Source organism: Hemiscyllium ocellatum, chromosome 1 (genome assembly GCF_020745735.1).
Source record: "Hemiscyllium ocellatum isolate sHemOce1 chromosome 1, sHemOce1.pat.X.cur, whole genome shotgun sequence".
NCBI lineage: Eukaryota > Metazoa > Chordata > Chondrichthyes > Orectolobiformes > Hemiscylliidae > Hemiscyllium > Hemiscyllium ocellatum.
Genome location: NC_083401.1, coordinates 154,731,393 through 154,747,594, shown reverse-complemented (window position 1 = coordinate 154,747,594; position 16,202 = coordinate 154,731,393). Strand labels below are relative to the sequence as shown.

Here is a 16,202-nt window from a genome sequence, read left to right as displayed (position 1 = left end):
TCATAGCATGAGAGAAACATTAAGAGACATTAACATGGGCACATATGAATTAGCATATGGAATGGATGGAGGAAGTCAGGAAAGTTGCAATCACCAGAGAACTGCTATTAAGTAAACTGTTGGAGCGGTTGGCTAACAAATGCCTAGGTCCAGACGTATTTCATCCTAAAGTTGTAAAAAAAGTTCAGTGAAATTTTTGATGTATTGATTTTAATTTTCCATTATTCCTGAGATTTAAGGAATGGTCACATTAGATTTGAAAACAGCAAACATAATTCCTTTATGGGGAGGCTTAGTGGTATTATCCTGGGGTCCTGGGTTCGAATCCCACCACGGCAGATGGTGGAATTTAAATTCAATAATAGAAAGAAAATGTGGAATTAAGAAGCTACTGATGATGAAATAATTGTCAATTACTGAAGGAAAACCCATCCAGTTTACTGATATCCTTCAGGGAAAGGAATCTGACCTCCTCACCCAGTCTAGCCTACATTTGATTCCAGAGCCACAGCAATGTGGTTGACTGTCAATTGCCCTTTGAAATGGCCTAGCAATGGAATGGGACAGATCACCTGACATTTACCTAGGCACTGGAAAAGACAATGGCAGAAACTGGTCTGTTGACAGTGCAAAGTCCCCCTTACTAAAATCTCGGGGCTCATGCCAAAATTGGGAGAGCTGTCTCATAGGACAGTGTGAGATTTCTCCAGTTTCCTCATTTCTCCTCCCCCCACCTTGTTTCAGTCAAATCCCTCGAACTCAGCACCGCCTTCCTAACCTGTAATCTTCTTCCTGACCTCTCCGCCCCCACCCCACTCCGGCCTATCACCCTCACCTTGACCTCCTTCCACCTATCGCATTTCCAACGCCCCTCCCCCAAGTCCCTCCTCCCTACCTTTTATCCTCATTCCTGATGAAGGGCTTGTGCCCGAAATGTCAATTCTCCTGCTCCTTGGATGCTGCCTGACCTGCTGCGCTTTTCCAGCAACACATTTTCAGAGTTGTCTCATAGATTAGTCAAGCAACCATATGACACAATCACGCTCACTGAATCATATTTACAGTCAATGTCCCAGGCGCCTCCAGTACCATCCCTGGATATGTCCTGTCCTATCCACGAACAAACTCAGCAGAGATGACGATACAGTGGTATACAGTCAGGGAGGAGTTGCCCTGGGAGTTCTCAACATTAACCACAGACATCATGAAGTTTCATGACTTTAGGCTAAACATGGCAAGAAACCTCTTACTAAGTACCACATACCATCCTCCCTTGGTTGAGAAATCAGTACTCTTCTATTTTGAACAATATTTGAAGGAAGCACTGAGGCTGGCGAGGATACAAAATGTACTCTGGGTGGGGGATTTCAATGTTAACCAACAACAGTGGCGTGGCAGCAGTACTAGTGATTGAGCTGGTCAGATCCTAAAGGACATAGCTGCTAGATTGAGTCAGATTGAGGTGGTGAGGGAATCAACAAGAGAAAAAAAACATACTTGACTCATCTTTACCAATCTTCCAGCTGCAGATGTAATTGCCTATGAGAGTATTGGTAAGAGTGATCATAACATAGTCCTTGTGAAGTATTGCCTTCACATTGAGAATAACCTTGATCATGTTGTGTGGCATTATCATCATGTGAAATGGGACAGACTTTGAATAGACATAGCAACTCAAAGCTGGGCATCCATGAAGTATTGTGGGTCATGAAGAAGAGCAGAATTGTACCCCAGTACCTCATGGCCCAGCGTAGTCCCCCACTCAACTATTACAATCAAGTTATGGGATCAACCTTGGAGAGTGCAGGAGGGCATGCCAGGAGCAGCACTGGGCTTACCTGAAGATGAGGTGTCAACCTGGTGAAGCTACCAAACCAAACTACTTGCATACTAAACAGCATAAGCAGCAACTGATGGATCCCACAATCATTGGATCAGACCTAAGCTTCGCAATCATGTCACATCTAGCCATGAATGGTGGGGGACAATTAACAAACTCACTGGATGAGGAGGCTCCAAAAATATCCCGATCCTCAATGATGGGAGAGCCCAACACCTCAGTGCAGAAGATAAGACTGAAGCAGTGCAGCAATATTCAGCCAGAATTGTGAATGGATGATCCATCTCGGCCTCCTCCAGAGGGTCTCAGCATTACCAGTACCATCTTCAGACAATTCGGTACACCCCACATAATATCAAGAAATGTTTGGAATCAATAGATAAGACAAAGACTATGGAGTCTCATAACATTCTAGTAATAGTACTGAAGGTTTGTGCTCCAGAATTTGCCACTCCCCTATCTGAGCTCTTCCAGTGTAGTTACAATACTGGCATCTACCTAACAATGCAGAAGATGGCCCAGGTGCATCCTAGACATAAAAAGCAGGACAAATCCAACCTAGCCAACTACCACCCCATCGGTCTACTCCTGATCATCAGTAAAGTGATAGATGTCATCAATAGTGCTATTGAGCAGCACTTGCTCAGTAATAACGAGCTCAGTGATGCCCAGTTTGGGTTCCTCAAAGGATCACTTAGCTCCCCACCTCACTACAGCCTTGGTTCAAATATGGACTAGAGAACCGAATTCCAGAGGTGAGGTGAGAGTTAAGCCCTTGATCTCAAGGCTGCATTCGATCAAGTGTGACTTGCACAAACTCCAGGAAAACTGGAATCAATGGGTATTGGGGACAAGCTTGCTGCTGGTTGGAGTTATACCTGGCCCATAGGAAGATAGGGCAAAGCAGAGTGAGCTGGAGGACTTAAGCACATCAATGCTGGCTTGATATTCCCGGGGTTCCTGAGCCCATGCAAAATTCTCTAAATTGTCAAAGAATGCATAGGGATTTGAGGTAGGTGCAAAGCCTGGCAATTTTTTAGCTATCTGTGTCAGTTGTGCCTTCGTGAATAGCACATCCTTCCCTATCTCTGGTTGCAGGGTTCATCGGGGCAGGAAAGGGCTCTGTGGTTATTTGGGATTTACATTCTTTGGGGAGGGGAAACGAGGCTGGGGTTACTGAGGATGATGTGGATATTGGGGGCTTGGGTTCCTTCAGGAAAGGGGATGGGGATCTCAGCATACCAATGTGTTTCCTCCCCAAATCCCCCCAGTCCACCTCATTGCTGTTCTCCTCTTCTGTCCCTGTTGTCCAGAATGAGCACATTATCTCTTTCTGAACTTCAAATTGGGACTTTAATCCCTCGATCTCATGCTGGCACTTCGAGTGACCTACAGTGTAGGTTTTATGTTTTTGTTTTACTTGGAATAGAGCCATGACCACTGCCTATAAATTACGATATTTCTTGGCTAGATTAATCACAGCTTTTGTGGGGTACATCACAGTCCCAGATTGTACACTGTTCCCTTTGGTAGGGATTCCCTCCTTGGGCCTGAAATGATCCCATGTGCAACAAATTCACTTGATTCCTCTGTTCCTGTTCTCAAGTCATTTCGAATTGCATTTGCTCACTTTTCTTTCCATTCCGTAGCTCTTTTTAAAGCTTTACATTTTTCAGCTTCTCTCCCTTATACTTGTTTCATATAGCTGGAAATCATTAATAGCCTTAACATGGGAGCTCATTGACTTAACTTTTTATGTGCCCCCACCCAACAATTTTACTTTTTGCATCCCAGACCCGAGACTCAGTTTACACAGTGTTCAGTTGAAAATGTGTTGCTGGTTAAAGCACAGCAGGTTAGGCAGCATCCAAGGAATAGGAAATTCGACGTTTCGGGCATAAGCCCTTCATCAGGACCTCATTTTTTACACAGTGTTCAGCCTATTTGGGTCATTTCCTACTCCAATATTTGAAGTTTTCTCCCACTCTGAGCAGATTGCCATACTTTTGCTCTCCTGTGTTCTTATAAGGGAGAGGGCAGAAATTGGGGTAGGTGACCAGCTTATGCTAAGTCCATCTGAGTCCAATGTCCAAAAGGTAAGCAGCCCTGCATGCCACATAAAGGTGGAGAGTTTGCCCTTCCTCCGTGAAGATCATGCTGTTTTATTTGTCAACTTGCACAGACCCAGCATATAATCCAGTTACTGGTTAGTCACTTCTATTGTCATACGTCACTGGCCTTCACAGGGTGCAGATGTTCTCAAATCAAGCTCAAACTGGATGTTCAGGAATGCAAGACTAGTTGGGTTCAACTTCAGACTAACCATTGGCCACTTCTTATCAGTGGGCCATCCAGGGATGCCAATGTTGTCCATGCTTTGGTCAGTCCATCCAATTTCAATGTAAAATCGTTTGGGTATGATACATGTGAAATGAACAAAAGGGTCAGTATCAAGTTGCGATTCAATGCAATTTTATACACAAAATACATTAAAAACTCAAAAGGAGCCATATGGTGAGATACAGCATGGAAACAGACCGATTCATCATGCTGGCTAGCTTTCCAAAACTAAATTAGTCCCATTAACCTGCATTTGGCACATATCCCTCTAACCCTCTCCATTCATGATCTTATCCAAATGTCAAAACAAAGGAAAATAAAGTTACTAGTATGTTTTTTATTGTAAATTTATATTGATTTTAAGAGTAACAAATAGTTTAAGGAGTTATGGCATGGCAAGGCAATGGGGTATCCTGTGGCGGTTTCACAGCCAAACACACTAAATTAATTGCCATCAGTTACACAAGATTGACCTTTGGTTTTCCGAACTTGAGTAGCAGCTGGAGCTACTGTTGATCATCCACATTGCAGAGAACTACATGGTAGGCACATATAAGGAGGTGGTCATACTCCAGAATAGACGTGTGTAGGCAGAGAGGGAAAAGGTGAGTCCAGGCAGTCCAACACGCCAGGCAGGTAGGGCAAGAGTCGCCTGAGTTAATCATTCTTGCCAATCGATATTTCATTTTGGAAACTACTCAAGGCCATGGTTCCTCAGGGGAGTGCAGGCAGGCACAAGATCAAAGCAACAAGCACATCTCAGTTGTACAGAGAAGAAGAAAGGTGATATACTGGCTCAGTTATTAGCACTGCTACCTTGCAGCTCTAGGAACCGGGTTTGATTCCACCCTCAGGTGAGTGTGTGTGTGTGTGTGTGTGTGTGTGTGGAGTTTGCATGTTCTCCCTGTGTCTGCGTGTTATAAAGTAGAGGTTGATCACCCTCACTCCGAGAACTAAAACCAAACTACTCAAGTAGGAGCACCTCACTTTATAATCTGTAAAAGTGGTGTAACCTGCCTTTCTGCAACTTCCAGTGGTTAAATAAAATAAATCCTTGACACTTATTTATCTAACTCTTGACAGCGAACAAATTAATTAACTTTTAACAAACAGAATAAATCCTTTCTAACTACTAACCATTCTCAAATAGAGCAAGATTCTAATGGTATGCTGTTCTAATAAATATAAGTCCCACATATATGAAATTCAATAGAATTTAGTCTCTTGAGATTACAGCCAGGTTACATATCTTCCGGAATGTTCTGTGCCTTCTATGTTATTCATTCTGTCTTTCCTTCTTCCTTCTGTTGTTGGTACCATTGTAAATAGATAGTGCTTCCTCTAAGAGCCAGAGCTGAAATCTCTAGCAAATAGCAGTTAGCTCTGCCAATTTTCCAATTGCCCCCTTCTTTTATATCCTTGATGACATATCATTAGTTTTACAATCAGATTGTCAAAACCATCAGATTTGAATTTGATGGGTTTTTGGTATCTAAGGGTCTGATTCAAATTGATTAGCTAAATTCAAGAGCCTATTGTCTTGGTAAAAATGCTGCTTGGTCTGTTAACTGTACAGCTTTTCATTATAAATGTTTCAATTCAGATGCTCTCTGTATACCTGCAAACTTTCAAAATGCTGCTCACAGACATGCATTTTAAATCTCTAAGCAGTGAAAAAGCACAATCTTTTAAAGCGACCACACAAAGCTTCCACACCTAGCATTTTGCAAACACTAATGTTTTACAAACACCAAATTCTAACATGCTGCCCCCAATCTATAATTCGTTTACCAAACTTTGCAACATCCCACATTCCAAACATATGCAGGCTGGGTGGGTTGGCCACTCTGAATTGGGATATGTAGGTTAGGTGAAATAGCTGTGGGAATTGCAGGTTTAGAGGAATAGTGTAGGGGTTGGATCCGAGTAGGGTGCACATTGTTGGATCAGTGTAGACTTGATGGGCAGAATAGCCTGTTTTCACATTGTAGGGATTCTATGTTTCTGCAGACTAATTAATAAGTTACTATAAAATAACCTTTAAGTATAAGTGAGCATGATCTCATAGATTTTACAATATATTTAAAAGTAAAGTTGTTCTAGCAGAAGCAAGTGTTAAATTTTAATAACAATTATGAAAGCATGAGGCACATTATGAATGAGCTGGGTTCAGAAAATACATTAAGAGGCATGACCATACCTAGGCAATGGATTATCCTTAAAGGAGTATTAAATGGCCACATCGACTCTGCATTCTGCAAGGGGCAAAAAGTCAAAAAGTATCAGCCAGTTGTGATTGACAGAGGAAGATAAGGATTATATAAGCTTAAAAGAAAAGGCTTTTAAAGTGACCAGAAATTGTAAGAAATCTGAGAATTGGGAAGTTTTTAGAAAGAAAAAACAAATGAGAATCTAATAACTGATACAGAAAGGAAGAACAGGATACAAATACAATCCATTATAAGAAAACATTGAAAGAGAATCAGGAGAATTTATAATGGGCTGTCGAGAAATGTCAGAGAAGCTAAATCATTTCACTGAAGAAGATAGAAGAAATCTCCCAGAATTAAACATCCAAGTGAAGCAGGAGAATAAAGAGTTGAAGGAAATTATGTTAGTAAAATGGTTGTACTGGAGAAATTCATGAGGCTGAAAGTCATTAACTACCCTGCCCCTAATAGCCTACATCTCAGAGAGTTGGAAGTGGTGGTGATAAAGAGAGTCAATGCATTGGAGAATTATCTTTGACAAACTTGTTGGGGTTTCTTGAGAATGTTGCAAACAAAATTGACAAAGAGAAGTGAATGGATGTAGTATAACTAGATTTTCGAAAAGCTTTTGACAAGGTTCTATATTGGAGGTTGGTTAGCAGAAGTAAAGCACTTGAGGTAGGAGATAAAGTTTTAGCATTGTTATGACACGGGGTAAACCTCCCCTGCTAATTTAAACCCGACACACAGAAAGGATTTACCCTGTGTGTAATCTATGAAATTCGAGAGGCAAGGAACTATTCCCAAAAGCCACTATTTAAAGTAAAAATTAACAACTTTATTTTTAAAAGTCTAACAGAGAATAAATAATTAACAATTATTTACAACTGCTTTCTCTAACCTAACTTTTACCTCCCCCTCTACAATACTAGTCCGATAAAACCCCTGATTAAGAATTAACAAAAAATTCAAATTTCAAAACCAGACAGCTGTCTAAGCTTCTCTTTGTATCTTCCTCTGTCTTCTTTTCTTCTTCTTAGGGATTTCTGTTTCACAGATCCACACAGTAGGGAATCTAATCTAATCTAATCTAATCAGATCATTGATAGATGAAGGTACCTTTAAGAGAGATATTCTATGGGCAATCTGTACTTGCTGGTAGCTTGGCAGTTCTCCTCCAACTGATTAATTTTCCTCTGTCTTATACGCCAAAGCATCGGATCATTTCATTGGTCTTAATATTGTAAAAAATACCAAATTCAAACTTGATTGGAGTTTGGTATTTTGGTGCATAATTGAAACTAATTGGCTGAATTTGAATTTGTTTTTGTCTCCTAGTAACCCAGTAACTTCTGAGCAAGCATTACATTCTTACCTTGTTTCTGACTCTCTGTGCCTCGCGAAGCCCTTGCTACTGTTCCCAACTCCTTTCAGCACACACCTGCACTACATACAGTTTTGATGCCCTTACTTAAGGAGAGAGAAGGTTTGTGAGATTAACTCCAGAGATGCAAGACTTGTCTTACAAGGAGAGGTTGAACAATTCAGGCTAGAGCTTAGAAAGGTGAGAGAAGATCTAATTTAAGCATATAAAATGCTAAAGGAGATTAACAAAATAGATGTAGAATGAATGTTTCCCCTTGTAGAGCAATCTAGAACAAGAGGTCATCATTTTAGGCTAAACAGAGATAAGGAGGAATTCATTATCCCGAGCACAGTGGAATCTGGGAGCTTGAGTAAATTTAAGGAGGAGATAGACAGATTTTTTTTTATTCTTAATGTATTAAAGGATTATAGGGACCAAGCAGGAAGGCAGATTTAAAGCCGAGATGAGACAACCATGATTGTATGAAATAGCATAGCTGACCTGAGGGGCTGAATTGCCTATTCCTTCTCTTGGTTGTCATGTCCACTGAATATCTGCTGATAGATTTGCATCACCTGCACCATATTTAAAATGTCGTTGGGCAACTGATAAAGCAGTGTCAGTCCCAGTCTGTCCTGAAGAGTTCCTCGTGTTTGTCCCAGGCATGGCAGACAGGGAGAAATTAGTACCTTTGTGCAGCAGGGAACTGTGACTCTTGCTGAACAGAATGAAGAAGTGATGGGACTTGCTCTTCCACCAGGATCAACAATGAAGGTCACGATACCAGACCTTTGCAGCCTGACCTGAGGTTGTCACCCAGGCTAGTGCAGTCTCAACAATCTGAAGAAAGCTCAGGTCTACAGGAAGACTTCCAATGTCCTTCTCCACCCTGTTGCAAACGTGCCATCACCTTCTCTCCAATACTTCACACTCTCTCTTTCTCTACTACTGTACCAAGCCCCTACAAGATTCATGATCTACTGTTGTCTGAAACATCTTCTCCAATTCACACTGGCCCAGGACACCTGCATCAAAATTTGCAGCTACACTATCCATTTTCATTTCTCATGGTACCAGCCTCTCTCACATTCTGGGAGGAAAGTAGCCTAAAATAGGACAGATATAGTTGATGCATTTTAAGGTCTAATAAGGAAAGAATTTAAACAATGGTCCCTAGAGAATGCTGAGAAACAAAGGGATCTTGGTAAGCAAGTCCATAGATGACCATAGAAAGTGTCGACATAGGTAAATAGGGCAGTGAAGAAGACAAATGCAATAATTGCCTTTGTTAGCCGGATGTCGAACATAGTAGCAGGGAAGTGTTGTTGCTTCTTTATAGAGCATTGGTTTGGACACAAATCAAATAATCTGTGCAGATCTGGTTGTCACATTATCGGAAAGATGGGATTGCAGAGGAGATTCACCAGGATGTTGCCTGGATGGAAAATCTCAGCTATTTGGAGAGACTCGATCGACTGGGTTTGTTTTCCCCAGAGCACAAGAGATTGAGCGGAGATCTGATTGAAGTAAATAAAATTATGAGAGGCCCCATGTGCTATTTTTCTATGGAAGTCAACTTACTGCCGTCAGTCATAAACGTGATTATTACTCTCCAGTGCAGAAGTGCTATTCAGCATATCAATCAACAGAGATTCATATATAAGGACATGGAAGAACTTGATGGTAGTTCAGTGCTCTGTTGCTCAATGACGCTGTACATGTATTATTAAACTGACTGTAATTTAGACATTTTAAGTTAAAGTTGCAACTAATCTGTTGTAATTTGGTTTGAATGTTGGCTGTTATAATTTAAGACCGCAGGTGATTCAACTTGCTGCCAGAAATTAGATGACGTGTTTGCAAATGCTCAAAGTATTAACCTTGTAATATTTTGAACAAAGATTAAAGATGGTTCGTAAAGTGGTCTTCATAAATTGCTAAACTTTTTTTTAAGATCAGACATCTAAAACAAAAAATAATCAGACAGCAGGTAAGTATAGTGACTCAACTGTTGTATTTCAGTATCCTTTATATTCTTTTGGGATCTTCCCCACTGTCCAAAATGGTTTTTAGGAAAACTTATTGCATGGTCTCATTTTGTCTTTTTAAAAGTTATATTTGATATGGTGCCGTGTCTATTGTAGCATTTGTCTTATTCTTGAAACTAATATGTTCACAACCGTTTAATTATATTCTGGCTCTCTCTTTTCTTGATGCTGCAGTTGCAAATGTACTGTGGCAGGAGGAAGGTATTGAAGCAAGTTTTTGTCTTGTATTTATATACTTGTAAAACTATCATTATTAACATTCTCTACATTCAAACTGCTGAATAAAATACCATCAATAAGTAATGATCTTGATATTTTTAAGAGCAAGTGTGTTATGAAGATGTGGGGTTACTGTGTCTTTAAGAGTTAAAAGCTAGCAGAACTACCTGACATCACCAAGTGTTCTGAACAAGCTACAATGTAACATGTGGTCCAGCAGCAAGGGGAGCTGGTTGCCTGGAGACAAAAACAAATTCGAATTAGCCCAATCAGTTTAAATTATATGTCCTCCAAAAAAAAACAAACTCCAATCAAGTTTGAATTGAGTATATTGACAACATTAAAAGCCAATGACACAATCCAATGCTTTGGGGGTATAAGACTTGGGGGAAATCGAACAGTTGGGGGAGAACTGTCAAAAGACCAATAGATGAAGGCTGCTAGTCAGACCTGTTAGAGAGGTACCTGTCTAGAGAAGGAGTTTATACAGAGAAAAAAAAACATCAATGCCAACCTGGAGAGCAAATCTACCAAGGAATATACGACCATTGGCTGGATTTGAAATTTGAATTTTTTTGGTAAATCTTACTCGGGGGTTTTATTGGACTAGTATTATAGAAGGGAAAGTAAAAAATAGGTTAGAGGAAGGAGTTGTGAATAGCTGTTAGTTAATTATTCTGTGTTATACTTTAAGAAATGATGTTGTTAATTTTTACTTTAAATAGGTCTTGACGTCTCGAATTATCAGATTGCACCACAGGATGAATCTTGTCTGCATTGCTGGTTTAAATTAAGCAGGAGAGTTTAGAGTACAATTAATTCAGATCACCTTGAAAATCTCCAGTCTCTTGCATGAGCTGGGTGCCAGGTTTGGTGTCTGGACATGGCTCTGGCAGCAGCTCAAGGTGCCAGATATCCTGATAGGGCCAGACATCCTCCTTGCCTGCTTGGGACAACCTCGAAGCATCCTCTATACAGATTCCTGACTCTCCAATCTCCAAACTCTATGATGGACTGACTGCTCAAAATATTCCTTAACTAAAGATTTAAATGTTGTCGTAGTGAGGACACCTTCATGTTAATACACCTCTCTGAGATTTACCTTTCACTTCACATTCTGTTCCTGTCAAACTTTAAGGCCTCTGATTGGCCCAGGAAAGAATCACAGGACTACCGACACTGGAAATCAGAAGCACAAACAGAGATTGCACGGAAAACTCAGCAGGTCTGGCAGCATGTTTGGAGACAAAACAGAGTTGACATTTTGTTTTCAGTGACCCTTCTCCAGAACTTATTGAAGCTAGGAAATCATTAATATACATGCTGAAGGTGGGATGGGGAGAGAAGGGAGGAGGAGGGGAGATGGGTGGAGATGAAGCCAGAGAAAGAGAACAATCTCTGGACAAACAAAGGAATGGATAAAAGTCAACCTGGGAGAATCAATAGCTACTAATTTAGACAATTAGTAGCTGACAATAGAACAATTGGGGCAGCAGGCTATGTGATGACAAAGCCTGATGTATGGGGCACTGGGGTAAAGACATGGGCGAAGGTGCTTCGGCCCTAACTTTATCGAGACCTAAAGGTTGCGGGGTTCCCAAGGAGAAAAATGCAATTCTGATAAGAAAGCTTGCGCCGACCTTCGCAAGAGCACTGCAGCAAGCCTGAGAGAGAGATCCGATCTAGGGAACAAGGTGGTGTGGCAGGCAACAGGAATTTCAGTCACCCAGTGTGTGTTTCGTCTCCCCAATGTACAGGAGACTACATTGTGAGCAGCAAATACAGGAGATTAAACTGAATGAACTAGACAGGTACATGAATGGGCAGAGAGCAAAAGGGATACAGATCCTTACAAAACAGACAGCAGATAGAGGATCTGTATCAGCGCGGGCTTGGAGGGCCGAAGGGCCTTTTGCTGTGCTGTTTTGATCTTTGTTCTTTAAGTACAGGTAAATCACTGCTTCACCTGGAAGCTGTGTCTGGGGCCTTGGATAGTGAGGAAGGAGGAGATAAACAGGCAGGTGCTACACCTTCTGCAATTACAAGGAAAGGTGCCAAGTGGGGTGGTGTTGGGAGTGAAGGGGGAATAGACCAGGTTGTTCCAGAGGTAACAGACCTGCAGAAGGCTGATAAGGGAGAAGTCCAGGCCGAACATAATCCTAAACTAAACTAGTCCCACCTATCTGCTCCTGACCCACATCCCACCAAATATTTCCTACTCATGTACTTATCCAAATGTCTTTTAAACATTGTAGTTTTACCCAAATCCACCACACACGGACTACGCGGGCAAATGTAAAACATTTGCCCCTCCCGTCACTTTAAAAACATGCCCCTAGCCCTGAAATTTCCCTGTCTAGGGAAAAGCAAACTGCCATTAACTCAATCTGTACTCTCTCATTATTTTATAACCTTCTATAAGATCACCTCTCAACCTCCTAAGCTCTAGTGGAAAAGTCCCAGCCTACCCAGCCTTCTTTTATAACTCAAACCTTCCAAAACTGGCAACATCTAGGTGAATCTCTTCTGAGCCCTTTCCAACTTAATACTATCCTTCCTATAACTGAGCAACTGCACACAATATTCTACAAGAGGCCTCACCAATGTCCTATACAACATCACTATGACTTCCTAACTCCAATACTCAAAAGGACTGAGCAATGAAGACAAATGTGCCAAAAGTCTTGCAGATCCTTTATCAGAATCCTTTCCATAGAGGTACCATCTGAAATGTTACCTACCTTTCTCTCTTATATGCTGTTTGACATCTATGCATTTATATTATTTGTTCTCATTTTGACTTTCTGCCCTTCCAATGTTTTCTTTTCTTTCTTCAAACTTGTCATATTTCTTTTGCTAGGATTGGGAGTTGGAAACATGTTCTATATTTTTTATGAGGATGGAATCAAGGTAATTCAACCAACAGAATGTGAGATTCAACGACACATTAAACCTTCAGAGAAAATCCTAGGAAATCAGGTGAGCACATTTATGCAAATGCAGTCATTTGAATTGGTTAATCTATACAGAAATATAGATCATTGTCAAAATTAAAACATTTCATAATTCCCTTTGGTTAGTCCTATCCCTGACTCCAGGTATACTGCAAATTAATTTTCTTCTATGATGTCAGATGAGCTAAAATTTCACCTTTATGTCTTCAAAAACTCACCTCAGAACTGCAGTAAATATCAACATAACCACTTTATAAAGTTAATCACATCTTGTTTTGAGGATGGCTTTGCTAGCACGATCCGGTAGTTGTAAAGCATAAAACTGGTTTCAGCATTATAATTTTCCAGTTCTTAATTTTTAGGCATTCCTCGCCCTCAATCCACATCCTGTATCAGTTCTCAGTCATCTCCATCCTTATTCATATCCTCCCTTGCCCCTTTTGTATTCTGTCATACTCTCCAATTTCAAATCCCTCCATTTTCCTTTCATGACCCCCACGTCACTTTCACACCTCTTTAATTAGGTCCATGTCTCCTCCATACCTACTCACAAAGTGTACACCATGTGCAGAAGCATTGAGTCATTAACGAGTCTAAAATGCACCTAAAAATAATAAGTGAAGAGACTTTGAAAAATGATAACTGCTCATCCTGGTACTCTATAAAAGTGTCAATCTACTACAACCATTCATAGTGTCCATAGATAAATCTTTAACCCTGTTTTTTTAAATTTCATCCAAGTAAACAAGTAGGAATTGATAAACTACTTCAAAGGTGTCATAACTTATTCTGATCTCTTGTATCTGTTCATCAAGTGCTGCCTTTCAAGCTTGGATGTAAAGAATGGCTTTACATTCAAACCATGTAAACAGATCCCGACTGAAATGACTCCATTAGCCATTCTTGAAGATCAGCCAAATATTCATAATGAAGAAATTTTGGAAAACAGATACCTGTTGATCTAGTTACCAGATAGCTACACTGCGCATTATGGCCAAGCTCCAACACTTATTTATGATTTTCATGATGAAGGAAATGTTGACAATGACATGCCACTATTATAACCCATTGATTCTACACATAGCGGGTGCTGTCACGGTTGGCACTCAAGGTGCATTGCAGTATTGAAGGGATATTGATGGGGTGTAAGGATATGAATGGGATATGTGCGAGCATTCAGCAGTTGTGACGTTTCTGAGAGGGCATTGGCAAAGCCTTTTAAACTTTCTTGTCCAAATGTACCTGACTCCTCAGTATGCTTCTCTCAGAATTTCCAAACTTACCTGATGGGGTTTTACAGATTTCCATAGCCAGGTTGCAAGTTTGCTCACTGAGCTGGTAGGTTTGCTCACAGACATTTCGTCATCATGTTAGGTAACATCAACAGTGCACCTCCGGTGAAGCACTGTTCTGTCCCCGCTTCCTATTTGTGTGTCTTGGTCTGTTGTGGTGGGTGATATCATTGCCGATTCATTTTCTGAGAGGTTGATAAATGGGGTCCAAATCGATGTGTTTATTGGTGGAGTTCCAGTTTGAATGCCAGGCCTCTAGGAATTCCCTTGTGTGTCTCTGTTTAACCTGGCCTGGGTTGGATGTGTTGTCCCTGTCAAAGTGGTGTCCTTCCTCATCTGTATGTGAGGATACTAGTGATGGTCATGGCCTTTGGTGGCTAGTTGGTGTTCAAGTATCCTGGTGGCTAGTTTCCTGCCTGTCTGTCCAATGTAGTGTTTGCTATAGTCCTTGCAGGGTCCTTTAGGTTCATCAGGAGCTGCTTCATTGTGTTGGTAGGTTTGTGGGCTACGATAATGCCAAAGGGTCGGAGCAGTCTGCTCATCATCTCCGCAATGTCTTTGATGTATGGTAGTGTGGCTAGAGTTTCTGGGCTCGTTGTGTCTATTTGTTTGGGTTGTGGACTGTGTTTATCGGGTACAAATTGTCAATAAATACACTGTACAGGTATTTTTCTTCTTTTGCTCCAAGTACTTGGGAGCTGCAGTGTGTTGTGGCCCATTTGAATAATGTCTTGATGCAGCTCCATTTGTGGGTGTTGGGATGATTGCTCCCATAGTTAAGTGTCTGGTCCGTGTGCGTTGCTTTCCTTGAGACACTGGTCTGCAGTACTGCATTGACTGTTCGTTCCACTGTGACGATTCAGGGTTGATTCCAGTGCTGCTAGTAAGGCCATTTTTTCCACATCTCTGTCATTGTAGTTCATCCCTCATATTAGCACAGCTTTCTCCGTGTCTGTTAGTGGTCGGTCCGACAGGTTCTTAATCAAACACCTCATAAATCAGAGAATGGCAGAACAGAACAGCCGCAGAATGTTGCAAGAAATGATTAATGAAGCCCACAACCAACTCATAATATCACCTCCCACAGACCATGACACATAAATAGAAGCGGGACAGAATACCAGCACTTCACCAGAGGCTCACTGCTGATGTTACCTAGCATGGTGATGAAATGTCTGAAACCAAACCTACCAGCTCAGCGAGCAAACTTACAGCTTGAACCGCAACTTGAGCTACAAATCTTCTCAAAAATTGCAAATTTCCATATCCCTCCCGTTTTGTTGCGATTAGTTTGGGATATGAAATCAAATTTCTCTCAGCCCTTCAGAGTCACCACAGAACATTTATGCAAAGTGTTTTCAGACACAGTTCCTGACTCGGGGAAAGATGCCATGTTCTGAAATGGTGAGGTGTGTTTGAAACTCTGTTGCCCAAATTCTTACTTCACCCAATCCCAGCAGAATTCCAGGTATGTGCTAAAGAGGAAAATCCACCTTATGGCTTCTATTATTGACTCAAGCCTTTTGATTTCCAGATAGTCTTTAAACTGGTTTCAAGTTCTCAAGCTGCCATTGTAGCATTTGAAGTGAGTTTTCCTAACTTACTAATCCAGTAACATAACCACTGAGAAATGTTAATAAATTGCATATCTTATAATACAGAGACAATTCGTTTTGCCACTGTTTCAAACAGGCATTGGGTTGTTTTGAATTTCACACAATGGTTGTCAATTGTGGGGTTTTTTTTTGTCATTATTGATATATGTTGCCAATACATTGTTTGCTGAAACGTATAGGGCACCACGTGAAGTCATCCAACGTGTTGTCCTTGGCATGCTGCAATGCTTCGGCAAATCACAGCTGAAATGGAGAAACAACACCTCATCTTCAAACTGGGCGGTTTGCAAACTTTTGGACTCAATATTGAGTTCAAC

General features: G+C 41.0%; 1 protein-coding gene across 2 annotated transcripts in view; it reads left to right on the top strand.

The window, feature by feature from the left end:
- Positions 1-16,202, top strand: part of fstl5 (follistatin-like 5) — a 532,169-nt gene that overhangs the window by 419,147 nt on the left and 96,820 nt on the right. For both annotated transcript variants that reach the window (XM_060832827.1, XM_060832822.1), the window contains exon 10: positions 12,884-13,002. In XM_060832827.1, coding sequence (XP_060688810.1) covers positions 12,884-13,002 — 119 coding nt within the window. The remainder of the gene's footprint in view (positions 1-12,883; positions 13,003-16,202) is intronic.